Genomic DNA, 18,155 nt, shown 5'->3' on the forward strand with positions numbered 1-18,155 from the left:
GCTGGGCAGAACAGGTGATTAGGATTGTGGAAAAGGCCAAAAAAGGTGTCGGTCAGTTTCACTTCAGAATTGTAAATTATTGTAATTTAATAACACCTTTAAACCAAAATGGCACATAGCCGAACCTTTACGAGTTTCAAAATCCAATTCTTTCACGGCTGGAGGCCTCCAAACAAGAAATGTTAAAGCCACAAGATAAATTTCATATGACTGAAGACATGCAGTTAAAATTACAAATTATATAGCATAGCTTCACAGCTAGGTGGAAAGCCTCAAGGCAAAAGAACAACCGTATACAAGGTGCAATACAAATGGCTGAAGCCCGCGATTAAATATAAAAATTTTAACATATTTTACCATGATCTTTTAAGGCAGAAGGCCGCAATGTTTTAGCTTAAGGGGAAATTTTGAAAATAAGGCTTTAAGTGGCTGAAGGCCCACAGTTGATTTTCCAAAAATTCAAAAATGCTTTAACCTGTAAGTTTTCAGTGACCGAATGCTCACTAAATGAAAAGGAACGCGATGACAATAACTGAATTTAAGAATAAGGTTTTAAGCAGCTGAAGGCCCACAATTGATTTACACAAATTGATTTACATAAAACACAATAATTTTTTTCTTGTAAAGCATTTGCTATAATAGCTGCCCTCGAACATTAACGTTCACTTAGGCGAGACAGGTGGTGGGCCCAACTACACACTTGATCTGTCAGTAACCCAACCAAGAGAAAGTCACAGACCGACCGAACGACTTGCTTGCCACCAATCAGTACATAAAAACTCAAAGATCAAACTGTTATGGACGTGATTATCCACAATGAAATATGTATTAAGCTGTCAAAACTACACACCATGTTGGACAGCGACAACAGGCGAGGAAAGAATGCTGCCTGAAATTACGTTAGTGGCCAGGGCAGGTAACCTGAACACTAACGGCCACAAGGCTGAAAATTCCGCTGGTGCACTTGAAGTTGAAATAAGGTAATATAGTTAACTTCACCAAAAGGGACCACTGCCTGAATCTGCGTCAGTGGCCAAGGCAGGTAACCAGAACACTAATGGCCACAAGGCAAAAAATTCCGCTAGTGCACTTCAATTGTAGTGAACCAATATAGTTAATTCCACTGCACGGCGGCTCGATTTCACCACTACAAACACTCGGTGTTGCTCACAGGAAAAGCTCCCCAACAGCGAACCACCGAAACGAATGACACAACATGAACGGACGTGGCTTGGGTACTTAACACACCACTCAACCTTGATGTCCTGGGTCGGTGAGGCACGAAGCTCGTAGCGATCGGACAGCTCCACACGCGCTCCGACTGCACAGGGACCACCAGTGGACCGAGTCGACTGCACCACGCGGAGATATCCACTCTGGTCCGCACCAACCGACCGACTGCCTGCAGACCCCCTTGCTGGAAACTATATGCACAAGACCAAAGATGGTACACGGTGCAAATATCGATACACATCGCTGCTGTCACACTTAGAAGGAGGAAGAACCATGGCATAACTGCAACAACGGCGGGAAACCAAACACAGACAGATAGACAAGTTCAAGAAAACGCATAGTTTGGAGTGAGCACGGCTCACAACGGTCATTTCTAAAGTTCTGCACGCTGTGCATGCGTGATTGTTACGGTAGCGTGATCGAGTTGCAATCCATGTCAGTTGTGAGCGAGACTCTAGGAAAGCCGGTCATACATGTTTTTACTGGTTCGTGTGTCTGTGTTCGGTTTTAAAATGGAAACTGAAACCAATCCAGGTCAGATTACACGTAGTAACCAGCGTTTTTACAGCAAAATTGAATTCGTACATGGAAAGAAATTTACAACGCTCTGAGAGAGGTGTGTGGGAATAATGCAGTGCATCATAGCATAGTACCAGGGTCATCCACTCGTTTTCGTGAAGGTCGAGTAATTACTTAGGAGAAACCAAGAAGTGGAAGGCCCTCGAGACGATCGACGAGAAACACGCGAGAAAATTGCATATAAGGCCAGAATGTCAGTTTACAGAAACATAACTGAAAAGTAAAAGATGAAAAAAGTTGCTGCCGGATGGGTTTCGCACGATTTGAGTGAAGAGCAGAAAGCAGGTCGCGAAAGATTCGCAAAAGATTGCGTCAGCGTTACCGGACAGAAGAAGAACAGTTTCCGAAAAGGATTGTTGCACTTGGTGAAACCTGCATACGAGATTTTGAGCCGGAACTGAAGGCTCAGTGGTCTCACTGGAGAAGTTGCGACTCTACTAGCCCGAAAATATTCCACCGCCAGCAATCAATGGTGAATCTGACGATCGTCTTTCCAAATGACCTGAATGGAGTCATAGCTACAACTTGAGTGTCCCAGGGACACACTGTAAGAGTCGCGCGCTACAAGATATTTTTGCAAAATGTTTTGAGGCCGAAAATTCGTCAAAGAATGTACTTGCAGCAGATGTCCTCATTTTGCACGATGATGCAGTCTGCATATTGCCATCTCAGTGAGAGAAACACAAATATGGATTGGAAATACTTCCCCTGCCACCATGCAATTTTGATACGTGTGCAACAGGCTTTGACTGGTTTCAGAAATTGGAGGAACAACTCCTTGGGAAACGTTTTCATACAGTGAGATGGCCCGAGCAATCAGACAGCTCAACAATGAAAGTGCCCTACCCAGAACACAGAAGTGACCAAAACGTTGGGAAGATTTCATAAATAAGAATAGAGAGTATATTGAAAACGTGTAAAGGTATTGTGTAAAATTTTATGATGTTCAGTCCTCTCTGTTGACACTGGTCCATAGCAAAAGGATTATTTTTTAAATTACTTACTTCCTACTTACTGAAATACACTTTGTGTGTACACTACTGGCCATTAAAATTGCTACACCAAGAAGAAATGCAGATGATAAACGGGTATTCATTGGACAAACATATTATACTAGAGTTGACATGTGATTACATTTTCACGCAATTTGAGTGCATAGATCCTGAGAAATCAGTACCCAGAACAACCACCTCTGGCCGTAATAACGGCCTTGATACGCCTGGGCATTGTGTCAAACAGAGCTTACATGGCGCGTACAGGTACAGCTGCCCATGCAGCTTCAACACGATACCACAGTTCATCAGGAGTAGTGACTGGCGTATTGTGACGAGCCAGTTGCTCGGCCACCATTGACCAGACATTTTTAGTTGGTGAGAGATCTGGAGAATGTACTGGCCAGAGCAGCAGTCGAACATTTTCTGTATCCGGAAAGGCCCGTACAGGACCTGCAACATGCGGTCGTGCATTATCCTGCTGAAATGTGGGGTTTCGCAGGGATCGAATGAAGGGTAGAGCTACGGGTCGTAACACATCGGAAATGTAATATCCACTGTTCAAAGTGCTGTCAATGCGAACAAGAGGTGACCGAGACATGTAACCAATGGCATCCCATACCATCACGCCGGGTGATACGCCAGTATGGTGATGACGAATACACGCTTCCAATGCGCGTTCACCGCGATGTCGCCAAACACGGATGCGACCATCATGATGCTGTAAACAGAACCTGGATTCATCCAAAACAATGACATTTTGCCATTCGTGCACCCAGGTTCGTCGTTAAGTACACCATCGCAGGCGCTCCTGTTTGTGATGCAGCGTCAAGGGTAACCACAGACATGGTCTCCGAGCTGATAGTCCATGCCGCTGCAAACGTCGTCGAACTATTCGTGCAGATGGTTGTTGTCTTGCAAACGTCCCCATCTGTTGATTCAGGGATCGAGACGTGGCTGCAAGATCCGTTACAGCCATGCGAATAAGATGCCTGTCATCTCGACTGCTAGTGATACGAGGCTGTTGGGATCCAGCACGGCGTTCCGTATTACCTTCCTGAGCCCACGGATTCCATATTCCGCTAACAGTCATTGGATCTCGACCAACGCGAGCAGCAATGTCGCGATGCGATAAACCGCAATCGCGATAGGCTACAATCCGACCTTTATCAAAATGGGAAACGTAATGGTACGCATTTCTCCTCCTTACACGAGGCATCACAACAAGGTTTCACCAGGCAACGCCGGTCAACTGCTGTTTGTGTATGATAAATTGGTTGGAAACTTTCCTCATGTCAGCACGTTGTAGGTGTCGCCACCGGCGCCAACCTTGTGTGAATGCTCTGAAAAGCTGATCATTTGCATATCACAGCATCTTCTTCCTGTCGGTTAAATTTCGCGTCTGTAGCACGCCATCTTCGTGGTGTATCAAGTTTAATGGCCAGTAGCGTATAAACACGAGTGTCTAGCCGTGCGTAGTGGCCGCGTGGTTAGAGGCGCCATGTTACGGAATGCGCGGCCTCTCCTGCCGGAGGTTCGTGTCCTCCCTTGTGCATGGGTGTGTGCGTTGTTCGTGGCAGAAGTTAGTATGAGTTAGTTTAGGTAGAATGTAAGTCTAGGGATTGATGACAGCAGTTTGGTCCCTCTGGAATTCACGCACATTTGAACATTTTTTGAACATGTGTTCTTAATTGCATATAACGGATATCTAATTTCTTTCTTTTCGTTTTACAGCGTCGTACTTGGGCACCGTTATATCAATGGCATCGTCTGGAACCATTGTGAAGAATCTGGGCTGGTCCTCTGTATTCTACATTTTCGGCGGCATCGCAATAGCTCTAGTGATTCCATGTTTTTACTTTATCTACGATGAGCCTGAGGCACACCCTAGGATCACAGAGAAAGAAAAGGACTTTCTTTTGACACACACTGGTAGAGATCTGAAAGGAAGCAAAGAGAACAAGGATCTTGAAAAGGAGGTAAGTAGCCTGATGCCAGAGATATGGTATTGAGAGACGCCACGTGTCGTCCCAGGTTGCAAATTAAGCAAGTATTTGCGTTTCCAAGGATGTTGGTGGAAGACACTATGGTCTTCAGGTTAGCAATGGCTCAGTGACCTGGAAGCAATAACCATACAGCACCGCAATATATGCTGATAGTAATGACATAGCGATACGGGGGGTAATACCCTAAAAGGGCAGTGCAGTGGTGGAGCTGTCATTTGTATTTAGGTGACTTACGTGAAAAGATTTCCGACGAAATTACGGTCGCACGACGGGATTTTACAAATTTTGAACGCAGAATGGCAATTGGAGCTATACGCATGCGACATTCCATCTCGGAAATCGTTAGAGAATTCAATATTCTGAGATACACTGTGTCAAGAGTGCTCCCAAAATACCAAATTTCAAGCATTACATGTCACCACGGAAATCGCAGTGGCCGACGGCCTTCAGTTGATGACTGAGAGCAGTGCTGTTTGAGTAGATTTGTCAGTGCTAACAGACAAGCAACACTGCAAGAAATAACCGCAGAAATAAATGTGGGACGTACGACGATAGTATCTGTGAGGGCAGTGCGACAAAATTTGGCGTTAATGGGCTAAGGCAGCAGACGACTGACGCGAGTGCCTTTGCTAACAGCATGACATATGACATCGCCTGCAGCGCCTCTCCTAGGCTCGTGACCAAATAAGCTGGACGCTAGACGACTGGAAAACGGTGGCCTGATCAGCTGAGTGCCGATTTCAGTTGGTAAGATTGACGGTAGGGTTCGAGTGTGGTGCAGAGCCCATGTGGCCATGGGCCCAAGTTGTCAACAAGGCATTGTGTAAGCTTGTGGTGGCTGTATAATAGTGTGGGCTGCGATTACGTGGAATGAAGTGGAACCATCTGCAGCCATTCACGGACTTCACATTCCCAAACAACAATGGAATTTTTATGGATGATGATGCACCATAGCACTGGGTCACTATTGTTCGCGATTGGTTTGAAGAACATTCTGGACAATTCGAGTGAATGATCTGGTCATCCCGACACCCGACATGAATCCCATCGAATATTTATGGACGTAATGAAGAGGCCAGTACGTGCACAAAATCTTGCACCGGCAACTCTTTCGCAACTGTGCAAGGCTAAAGAGGCAGCATGGCTCAATGTTCCTGCAGAGGACTTCCAACGGCTTGTTAAGTACATGCCACACCACGTTCCTGAACTATGCAGGACAGATGGAGGTCGAACACGATATTAGGAGGTATCTTATGACTTTCGTCAACTCGGATTATAGTATAAAAAAATTCCTTTTCCCGTATTGCTGTTTGATCCTCAGTTATAAAACTGAACAGGAGCTGATACACATTTATGTCTTCTGTTAGAAGAATTTTGTTGTTTGTTGGTAGAGCGTTTACAGAGGTCATCATATGCTGCATTAGTTTTGTAGTTTCATGATGAATTCTGTGGCAGCTGAAGAAAATATGATTAACATCTATCTCACTGCCGCATTCACATGAATATGAGGTCATGTTGACGCGGTAGAAATGTTGCTGGAATCTCCCGTGATTGAATCGAAATTGTGTTATTGACACTACTTTCTTTGTTGGACGTTGCGAAAAATAAGTGAAATCGAAGGCGATAATATTGACATCGGGCTACTAACTGATAAACTTGAAGAAATATAGCGTCTGAATTGCATAAAAATTAAATTTTGAAACGGTAAACTTGGGAAGAATTGGTTTTGATCTTGTGTGATGGAAATGACTCAAGAAAAAAATACATACAAGTAATAAATAACGAAAGCTGAGAGGACGAGTCGTGAGCCCCTTGCTTGGGTAGCTCAGTTGGCTACCCTCTGAAATAAAAAAACTGAGGTAATGGATCAACGACGAACTGAAACGGGTGTCTTGCGACGTCCGCCTCGAGAAAGGCAAAGGTCCCGAGTTCGAGTCTCGGTCGGGTACACAGTTTTCATCTGCCAGGACGTTTCATATCAGCGCACACTCCGCTGCAGAGTAAATATTTCATTCAAGTAATAAATACATTATGGTTAACAAGTAATTCTTACTCTTTTCGTATTTATCATACTGTCTGCAAGTGTACCTTCAGTTACAAAATAGTTGATAAATTTACCCCGAACATTATCCGCTGATGAAGTGGGTCGTCCGTCACGTGCAACATGTACACCTTATAAAATTAACTTATAAGATGTCTTCGTGCTTAAATCCAGATCTCATTCTGGCATAGTTGTAAAGTAGTGTAAGTATTACAATCGGTTCGGCACCATCCTCACTGACGTCTCGTGGGCTCAGTAATATTATCCACTTTTTACACGCTATACCAAAAGAACACTCAGTATGTGCTAAAGTTAGGTGACAGTTAAATTTTTTGTTCACAAGTTAGCTGCTTTTCGCCGTAGGGTTCCATTAAAATTTCCTTGAACCCAAATGCTTTGTCAGCGATGATCACGTAAGGAAGTGCCATGTCGTGGTTTTCTATTAAAGATGTATGTTTCGGTATATTATAAGATTTTCCATTTACTTTTTTATGTAGAATGGAATCTCTGAAAATTCCTGAGTCACTGTCTTTTCCACAAGAGCGAGTTTCTGCCGAGATAAAGAGATAGTCAGCATCGCAGAGGGCCAACAGAACTAGAGAAAAAAAAAGTTCGTAACTGAAGTTTTCATCTAACGAACGGGTCACCATCAACAATATCACATACCCTCACTCAATGAGACACTGCAGAGAGGTTGGAATTTAATCTGGGAGATTGGTGCCTCACTTCCCCTCTGCCGACCAAGTACTGGCGGTGAAAATTATTTCTACATCCTGTGATGGAACCAGCTACTTCCGAGTCTCGCCCTGTTGCACTATAATGCGCTAGTGACGTGCTACTGAGGCGTAATTATTATTTCAAAGTCTATAGACGATGGCTCTTGCTGCTGCAAAGTATAAGCACGTCACCAACACCTTATAAGAAATTCTATCACACGTGTGGATTTAGGCTTTACTCTAAGTCCAACTAAAAGAGAGTTTTCATAGCAACCCATATTCGCACATTTTCCTTTTCGTTACAGTCGCGGCATTGGTAAGTGGTATGTCCCGTCTCCACGCAATCCTTATACAGGGTCTGCCATCATCTTATATATGTGTACGGAACAGTCTCACTGCACCAGTAACGAATTTATTTCACAACATTTAAACTATTGAGGCTTCAATTGAGAATGTAGATTCGTCGATAGAACATATGTGTAGACCCAAATGGTACCATGAACACGATTTTTAATACATCAGGCATTCTAGTAAGTGTTTCGATGGCAGGCCATCATCTGAACACTAAGAAAAAACGAGTTTACCATTCATAGTAACAGTGATAAATCTTGGTTTCTGAAAGGACTGTTTTGGTTTCCTTTCTTGTACGAATTCACTGCCTGGATCATCACAAACCGTCTGGTGTACAGCCTGGAAAAGGCTGCGCTATCATCTTCGCCCAGGGTCTAATCCCAGTCGCCGTAACACCATCTAAGGTCCTGATATGAACGAAGAAAAACGAGTGCTTGGACGTCACGATAGAAACTCGTCTCATGTGATGCAATCAAGTCGATAATATTTGCTACTGGGCATGGGACTCTTGCGCCAGCTATACCCGATTCTCAGTCCATTATCGACTCGACATTGCCACTAGACGCTGGTCCCATCACTTACAAGATGCTCTTGCGCCCGCTCACCGATTTGCAGCTGTCGTTTGAGGTAACTCTACCGAACAGCATGTCGGTCTGCTCCAGCGTGTTCAGAACTGGACTCTTAAGAGGGAGCTGCAATTACCACCAGACTCTTCCGCGGAAGTGGTTCACGAAACGACAGATGTCCTGTACATACGGCAGCACTTCTACCAAATGTCGTGAGCCTTCTTCGAGAAGACACAAGGCTCCTAGGAGAGATCTGTGCACTGGGACATAAAGATCATCGGCGGAGAGACCCACTGCGGACTTTAAGTTCCAGCAAGTAACAGATAGAAGGAAAGACAAAAATGAGAAGCAAAATGACAGCCATACGTTAAGTGGAATAGACGACGAACCATAGATAGGAGGAACACCCATAAGGTTTACCCTGCACCAAACTCTGGGAAAAAGCAAACCGGCAGAGATCTCTTAGCTGCAGTGTGAGACAGCTCGCGACCTACCTTGCATCTAGAATGTTACTGCGCTACCTGGCCACCAAGAACTGGCGAGGCAAACGTCTAAAAGTTAATTCCCACTAAACGCGATGTGCCAAATGTTCCACAGTTCTATGAAAGCTGTTCGGAAAGTATGGTCCGATCGGTCGCGAAAGGGAAACTGCTGTGAAAATCAAAAATGTTTCATTTGCAACAGTTAACAACACATTCGAGGTACTTCTCTATAAAGGGGGCACTCCGCCTGAAACATCTGTCGTAGCGTTGTTCCAACTTTCCGATACCCTAGTCATAGAAGGCAGCGGATTGTGCTTTCCTCCAATTCAAGTTTCTAAGTTGGTCTTCAACGGATTTTCACACTGTGGTTTCCATTTCGCGCCCGATCGGGCCTTACTTTCCGAATAGTCCTCGCAATTGCAACTGGTGGAATAGCACGATGTACTTGGACTCCGCCCACACCTGGAAGTTCAGAATTTCCAGTTACGTTAGTCAGCAGCTCAAGTCAGTTCTGAAAAACAATATGGACCTTAATTGCAACAATACATGAAGTAATTTGGACAATGACTGCGATTTACCCCCGCAACTTCATTCGAAGTGGTGGGACGTGATCATGTCGCACACTTATTCGTACATCGATTCGACATGAACCTAGGTACCCGCCTTTCAAACATGAATGTAGGTAAATACGGTCTTTGGCATCTTGAGAGGTAATTGAAAGGTCGAAGCTAAAGGCAACATTCGTGACCCGGCAGTATTCTGAGTTCGAATGTAATAATTTTTCTTGAAATCGGAAAGTTTCTGTCCACAAATCAGCAGGGTTTTAGAAAAGTATCACTCGTGCGAAACTCTGTTTGCGAACTATGGATGAAGGGCAACAGGCAGATTCCATATATCTGGATTTCCGAAAAGTATGTGACACGGTGACACACTGCAGACTTAAAAGAATGTATGAGCATATGGAACAGGTTCCTAGATATGTGAGTGGCTTGAAGGCTTCTTAAGTAACGAAAAACCAATATGCTGCCTTCGACAACAAGTGTCCATCAGAGACAAGAGTAACGTTTAGAGTGCCACAAGGAAGTGTGATAGGACGCTGTTATGTTTTCTCTATACATAAATGAATTGGTGCACAGGGTGAGCAACAATCTGCGGCTGTTTGTTGATGATGCCGTGGTGTATGGTAAGGCTGGCTGGCTGGTTTTGGGGAGGAGACCAGACAGCGAGGTCATCGGTCTCATCGGATTAGGGAAGGACGGGGAAGGAAGTCGGCCGTGCCCTTTGAAAGGAACAATCCCGGCATTTGCCTGGAGCTATTTAGGGAAATCACGGAAAACCTAAATCAGGATGGCCGGACGCGGGATTGAACCGTCGTCCTCCCGAATGCGAGTCCAGTGTACTAACCACTGCGCCACCTCGCTCGGTGTGTATGGTAAGGTATCGAAGTTCAGCGACTGTAGGAGAATGTTAGATAACTTAGACAAAATTTCTAGTTGGTGTATGAATTGCAGCTTACTCTTAATGAAAAAAAAGACTTAATGCGGATATGTAGGAGAAAAAACCCGTGATGTTCGGATACAGCATTATCAGTATCCTGCTTGACACAGTCACGTCGTCCAAACATCTGAACGTCTCAGCGTAACGTTGCAGAGCAATTTGAAATGGAAGGAATATGGAATTTGTCGTGAGGCCGACTTCGATTAACTGGAAGAATTTGGGGGAAGTGTTGCTCATCTGTAAAGGAGACCACATGAAGGACACTAGTGCGACCTAATTTGGAGTACTGCTCGAATGTTTGGGATCCGTAGGAGGTCGTATTGAAAGAAGATATCGAAACAATTCTGAGAGGGCGGGGGTGCTAGTTTTGTTACGGATAGGATCGAACAGCATGTAACTGTTATGGAGATGCTTCGGGAACTCGAATTGGAACCTCTGGAGAAAAGGCGGCGTTCTTTTCGACGAGCACTATTGCGAAAATTTAAGGAACCGGCATGTGAGGCTAACTGCCCAACAACTCTACTGCCGCCAATTACATTTCGCGTGAGGACCACGAAGATAAGATACGATAAATTATGACTCATACGGAGGCATGTAGACAATAGTTTGTGCCTCGTTTTATTTGCCAGTAGACCAGGAAAGAAAAAGACTGGCAGTGGTGGTGGATATCCTCCGCCACGCAACATACTATGGTTTATGGAGTATGTATTTAGAAGTAGATGTAATACGTGCGGTGTCAGATCAGGCATCTGCAACCACCTCACCGTAAGTCATTTAAGTGTGGCAAGGTGTAAGATAGGATAACTCAGCTGGTCACTACCAGACATTCACGTTACGTTGCAGTGCATTCTCATTCTACAGTGGCAGGGTGTAACACATCAAGTCTTGACGCAAAATGGAGCTCAACATTCATTATTTCGACCTTCCCCAGCAATCCAATATTTGGGTGATGCTGAAGACGCGTTTAAGGTCGCTGCTACAGAACTGACCGACTTTCGGCGTGGCCCTTGTAATGCCGTGTCGATCTCAGTGCCGCAGACACTGTTTGTGTGTATTATGTCCTACGTGCTCGAGAATGTCCATACCTGCACTAACGACTTTTCTAGTCTACTATCGAAGCTAGATGGTAAAACCGGAAAGTTCCTGAAGAAGTTTCTTGTGATATACTGCTGCTTGAAGTTGAAGAAGAAGCAGGTTTCAGATGTGTATGTTTTTGCAGCGTCAGAACATGATCTCAAGAAATGTCATTGAATAAAGTGATATCTTGGTAAGCTGCTATCAAGTTCACTGACCCTAGTCTTCAGCTGGATCCATCAATAATCAGAGTATGTATGGCATCTTGTATTCCCCACCCCCTCCCCCCTCCCCACTGCTTGCACCCACCCCCGCCCGACCGCCTCCCATACTACTCGACAGAGACTTACTTAACATCAGTGTGGCAGTAAGGAAAGGATATCTCATGTCACCGTCCGTTTTGTTTTCCTTGGAATGGATTTTGTTATACGAGGAATAAAGGATAGCCCTAAATAAGCTTCCATAAGAAAAATATAACAATACATGATGAGTTGCGTAGTACGTAATAAAGGAGTCGGTGATTGTCCCTCGACGAGAGTAGTAGAGATGTCCTAGAGCCCGAGGGATGCACGACATCATGATTACTTTTGGTAATACGTATGCCAGTTTCAAAAGACAGACATTTGAAATCCATAGAGAGTGGCCCAGCTAACTGCGAGAGCAGAAAGATTACAATACTTTAAATCTTTAAATGACACTGCTGCGAAAGAATTAGTACATCCAGAAAGATAACATCGATTTTGATCCGATGATGGCGTATGGCACGGGGGGGGGGGGGGGGGGGGGATAGTAGGTATACTGCTAATGGTTTCAACGTCGTCCGGCAACAGATAGCTTAGAGGCGTAGCTATCACAGTGACATCTGTGTCAACCCTTTAATAAGGAATACTCACAGTCATAAGGCTGAGTGTGAGGCAAACGTGTGAAGCAAGCAGGCAACATGGCCACGGACGCGCGCTCGTGCTTCTTACAGCCAAGTGAGCGAGTTTGAAAGGACTCAGATTGTAGCATTCCGTGTGGTGAGATTGTCCTTTCGAAAAATTGCCTCACAAGTTGAAAATTCTGCACCAGTAGTGTAATGACAGCAGTGACAGATCGTACAGTCATCACAGCACAGGTAAGAGGGCTTGTGAGCCCAGACCTGTTCACACGAATTGTTGCGAACCGATTATTAGCAGTGGGACTATGGTAGCGCACACCTCTACCCCCTCTTCTAGTCACCTCACATCAGCGACGTGCACGGCTCGACCGATGCCATCAGAGGATCGCTTTGAAGATGGAATGGCACGCAGTGCTCTTCAGCGATAAAAGCAGATTCTGCTTGCATGCAAGTAATGGTTGTTTGCATGTAAGACGTAACCTGATGAGCACCGTATTATGGAGTGCATTCGTCCAATACAAACTGGTCCCATCTCAGGCCTTATGGTCTCGGGTGCGACAAGCTACAATTCTCATTCACCTTTGGTGTTTCTGGAGGGAACACCAACCAGCGGCTGATACGTGCAGAATGTTGTTAGACCCGTTATTTTGCCGTCCGTGCGACGTTAAGGTGATGTGTTGTTCCAACACGAAAAAGCTCACCCACACACTGCACCACGTGCTCTGCAAGAGGTGCAGCAACTTCCCTGGCCAGCACGACCTCCGGACTTGTCTCCAATGGAGCATCTGTGGGATACGACAGAACCAGAAGTGACTCATGTGACTCGTCAATCAACAATTCTTGAGAGAACTACTTGAAGAGGTCCAACAGGTGGGGCGTAACGTATACCAGGACAGTATTCGCCATCTGTGTGATCGACTGGATCCCTGAGTCAGCACATGCGTTGCCGCCCGTGGAGGCTACACCACGTACTAGTATGGATGTTTCAGCATAGGTGGATACCTGGTATTTCAGATTGGTTGGTTGGTTGGTTTGGGGAAGGAGACCAGACAGCGTGGTCATCGGTCTCATCGGATTAGGGAAGGATGGGGAAGGAAGTCGGCCGTGCCCTTTCAGAGGAACCATCCCGGCATTTGCCTGAAGTGATTTAGGGAAATCACGGAAAACCTAAATCAGGATGGCCGGACGCGGGATTGAACCGTCGTCCTTCCGAATGCGAGTCCAGTGTGGTATTTCAGAATCGCTCGCGTTATTGATCTGTAAATGTAATCATTTTTGTACTACATATGCAAAACTGCAACAATAAATCTTGAATAAATTGGAAATCTCTAAAATGGTGTACTATTTTTTTCCGACAGAGTATGTTTCTGTGTGTAGGATAATTAATTACGAAAATTCCACTGTAGGGGCGCGGACAGTAGAGGCAATAATGGCGCTGCATGATATTGTGGTAGTCCATTACTCTTGTTTAATATGTCCACACCAGCGTGACAGCCTGTTGAAGAAATTAAATCGTCTACAGAAAGGTGTAAGCGTAGGACAAATTGCTATGACTAACGGGCATTTGATAATGATCTGTTGCGCTTACACATCATTGAGCAATTATTTCACTGGCAGAAGTTAATACTGTTAAGGAATTGTGTTAGTTCGGCTGAATCAATTAGCAGAATCTGAATTATCTCCGTACATTCCAGCACTATCCCCAAATGTTATTGCAAGTCACTGTGTAAACGCAGCTCCAAGCTACAGTTATTTAATTCCTTCAGCGAGAATAACGCTAAATTATTTCACCATTTAGATTTAATGTAACAGTCTATTCTAACAGTTTCTCCTCTATGATTGTCATATGGATCTTCTAATAACCAGAGGCGTCTTTAGTATGACACCATCAGGTAACAAATTAAGAGAAAACTGAACCAACTGCGAGGCACTACACTGGTGAATGAGCTTTTCAGTTTTCAGTCTGCTTAAGACAGAAAAACTAAAATAATTGTGACAGCTATTAAAAAGGTGTGCAACCAAATTAATTCCTCCTGTTCTTAATTTATGGTGTTCTGGTTGCTATCTGTGCATCTTCGCGGTAATCGTAACTATGGTTTAAGCCCAAACCCAAGTACAGCAATGGGACTCAAACTGATTGTTTTATATTTTTGATAACTCAGCCTTCAGTCAGTTCAGCGGCTGCCTGCTACTCTTTTCTTTAAGCACAAACTTTGCTCCCGATAAGCAAGCACACTCGCGGAACACTTCGGCTGTGGAACCGGTTTCATACTTCTGCCTGTATAATCGACACTTGGCACCATTTCGGAACGTGTCTGGCAGCCCTGTGATAGTCTTCTTTCATCCTGAAGTGGCACAAAATATAGTTAAATGTAATGGATGATTTTAATCTATGGTGTGCCATCAAATTTTCAAACTGTTTTTGATTTCAGGAACCACAACCGATTTTCTCTTTTAGGCAAAGAATTATTTGTCAAAGCCATCACTGGGAAAATGAGGCAATGTTAAATGTGGCAATTTTTCACTGGCTCTGTGATAACATGGCTGCATTCTAAAGTGAAAACTGCCATAGCTATCGGTGCCAATCTTGTGACAGACCTTCTTTTTACATCTTCTATGACAGAGCTACAAACATCCAGATCAAATATCACTAAGGAATTCTTCACAACTTTCAGCAACCAGAAGATCTAAAGGCGAGAAGCGTATGATTTTGGAGAATTGCTAATTTGGTAAAGCTTCCATTTCTTTGCTTCTGTTCACGTAAGTTTTAGTTTTTTGTGAATGCAAGTCACATTGATGAAATTGTGGTACTGGGATTTATGCATCTATTCCACCCGCCATATTTCCATACTTTTGCAATACTCCTGTAATACTGTATCAGAATCACACACGACTTCAGTTAGACATAGAGTGTTTTGAGGTAAAAAGGGCATAAATTGTTACTAAATTGTGCTCGGGTTACGCATATGTTATATTTAGTTACGATACAACTTCTTCATCAGATTATCTTGACAATTTGTAATAATTTGTATTAATGCAGTGCATATTTTAAAGCATTTTTAGATTGTTTTTGAACACAATAGAGCAAGAAAAAGGGAAAGATTAATCAGCAACATTCTATTCTGTCGCATTATCTAAAACAGTCTGAAAATCTCTTGTAGCTATTCGATTCCGGGCCAGTAGGAACCTACTAGTTACATATGTCATCAAGCTAAGTTTGAAGCGCATTTTCGTCAGCAAAGGAATGCTCTTAATGGTTGTTTGATGCGTGGGACAGATAAATATTGGAGGGCATATGTTTGGATGAATGAGTGTGGTGAGTGATAGCTTCCCAACCAAGCTCTTTGTCTCACCGGGAGCATAACATTACATTTTATGGACTCACACTGACCTTTGGTTCCGATGTTTCTGCTAGGACTCAGTCATTAATTGTATTTTATAAAGTTAACACATGATGGTTCAAAGCAGCACCAAGCCATCCTGATTTAGGTTTTCCATAGTTTCCATGAACCGCTTAAATGGAATTCCGGGATCTATCCTTCGAAATGACTCTGTCTCTAATGACCTCAATGTCGACGGGTTAAGACCAGAATTGCTTTCTTTCCTTTTTCCCCAACATTGCCCACTGAATGCAAGTGTTACACGAAGTTTAAGTGGCCACAACTCAACGCATTGGACAATTGTCTGTCATGGTGGTGTGGATCGTTTCATGAAGCATAAAAATTTCCTATATAAAAACCCGTTGGTCTTTCCGAACGTGCTAAATAATTCGTGTCAAAGCGATCGTACTTTAAACGAAAAAACTATATTCTGAAGTGGTTTCTTATGCAGAAATCATCCTATACATGGCACAAACGTTTCGAGCTGCCGCCCCTGCCTTCGCCACTTCTAACCTTTTAAACAATATAATCCTGAAATATGCCACAATCAGTACATCACTGCAAGAACACAATACTAGAATCTCTGTACACTTGTAGAAAACTTCGTAACAACACACCAAAGTAACGCGGCCGGAGCTTACGCACCACTTTTTCAGGTAAATTTTGACCGCATTGGTTGATTACATACTTCAGTATACCTTGAGTTATAAGCTGCCTGAGCAATATCCAGAACGCTGTTCTTACAATACGGTTTTCAATTGATTATCGAAGACATTTCGTGCTGAACATCAAGGTACAATAGAAAAATAATTTTATGTTTGCCAAAGCGAGAGCAGAAACATACACAGTAGATCAAAGGCGAAAGGTGTGATGCGCTGCAATCACCTTGGCGGATTCCGGCTGGTATCAGGCGGCTGTTGGCCCATCTATATTACGAGAAAACAGTACTCCAGTCACCTATAGGCACTGAAGTAAATCACTGGTGGAGGTCGAAAATTTGTACCGGACCAGGACTAAACCCAGATGCTCCGCAGCTCCAGAACGGTTGCCTTAAAGGCCTCAGTGCTCCGGACGCGCTCGCCGTCCAATTCAAATTCTCACCCTGTCACGCGCAACTAGCGCCCCTTTCCATTAGCCCAACTGCTCGTAGCAATTGATAATCCCGCAGAAGTTCGGAAGATTCGGTGAATCCGCACTGAAAGTACCAAGAGCCGTACGCACTCATATACTGACGGAAGAAACACCTCAGTATCAAAAACGAGTTTTACGACATAAACGAAAGTTGGTAGGCGTATTTCTACATCTGAAAGATGATGTCTATTTAAATTTCTCGCCAGTCGCACAAGAGCGGCAAAAGGAGGGTGCAGATCAAGTTTGCTTTGAATGCACGCTATCACGGTAGTGAGCGTTAGTTAGCTTTGAGACTGGACGTAGTGAGTTGATGTCAGTCAAGAATGCCTTTAAGACAACAAAGACGACATGATCGACACCTCAATGAGTTTGAACGAGGTCGTGTAATAGGATTATGAGAATCTGGATGTCCATTCCGTGATACTGTAGAAAGACCTGGTGGGAACGTAACCACTGACGCGATTGCTGGCAGCGGTGATCACGACAACGTAAGGTCGCAAGGAGACCGGGCTCCGGACGGCCACGTGACATTACGGAGAGGGAAGGCTATCGTATTCCGCGGATGGTTTTGGGGCAACTGGCACCACAGTGACACAGCAGTTGCATTCCACAGTCCCCAAACAACTTCTATTTGGACTTCAGTGGTGTCAAGCGAGAGCTCATTGGAGAGCAGGGTGGAAGTCTGTTGTGTTTTTTGGTGAAAGCTGGCTCTGCCTCGGCGCCAGTGATGGCCTTGTATTGGTTAGATGGAGGTCAGTTGAGGGCCTGCAACCAACCTGCCTGCGTGCTACGCACACTGGACCTACACCTGAAGCTACAGTCTAGGGTGCGATTCGGATGAGAGCAGGAGCACTCTCTTTACTATCCCACGCACACTAACAGCAAATTTGTAAATATATCTGGTGATTCAACCTGCTGTACTGTGCTGTACTGCCGTCTGCTTCACGTCTGCTGTGCAGCGAGCTACGTCAATTGAAGTATTAACTGTATTTTTCTTACTTGTCACTTCTTCTTGCGTGTGTTTTTGCTTTTAGGAAGCTTTAATTGTCAGGTGCTAGTAATAGTGTTCCATATATTTCGTGTTTGTTTTGAATACAGTCAGATAGAGTCCCTTTAGTCAACCATAGTTCCAGTAGTGCTAGTGTTTGTTTTCAATACAGTCCAGAGACAGGTAGTGCTATTTTCATTGTTTTCTACAAGAAGTGTCTAGCAACCACAGTTTAGTCA

General features: G+C 44.2%; 1 protein-coding gene across 1 annotated transcript in view; it reads left to right on the forward strand.

The window, feature by feature from the left end:
* LOC124622979 (sialin-like) overlaps positions 1-18,155 on the forward strand; it is a 112,609-nt gene that overhangs the window by 39,474 nt on the left and 54,980 nt on the right. Inside the window, exon 5 of the mRNA XM_047148768.1 lies at positions 4,539-4,783. Within this exon, the coding sequence (XP_047004724.1) occupies positions 4,539-4,783 (245 nt within the window). The remainder of the gene's footprint in view (positions 1-4,538; positions 4,784-18,155) is intronic.

The sequence above is a fragment of the Schistocerca americana genome, chromosome 7, assembly GCF_021461395.2.
Source record: "Schistocerca americana isolate TAMUIC-IGC-003095 chromosome 7, iqSchAmer2.1, whole genome shotgun sequence".
NCBI classification, from domain to species: domain Eukaryota; kingdom Metazoa; phylum Arthropoda; class Insecta; order Orthoptera; family Acrididae; genus Schistocerca; species Schistocerca americana.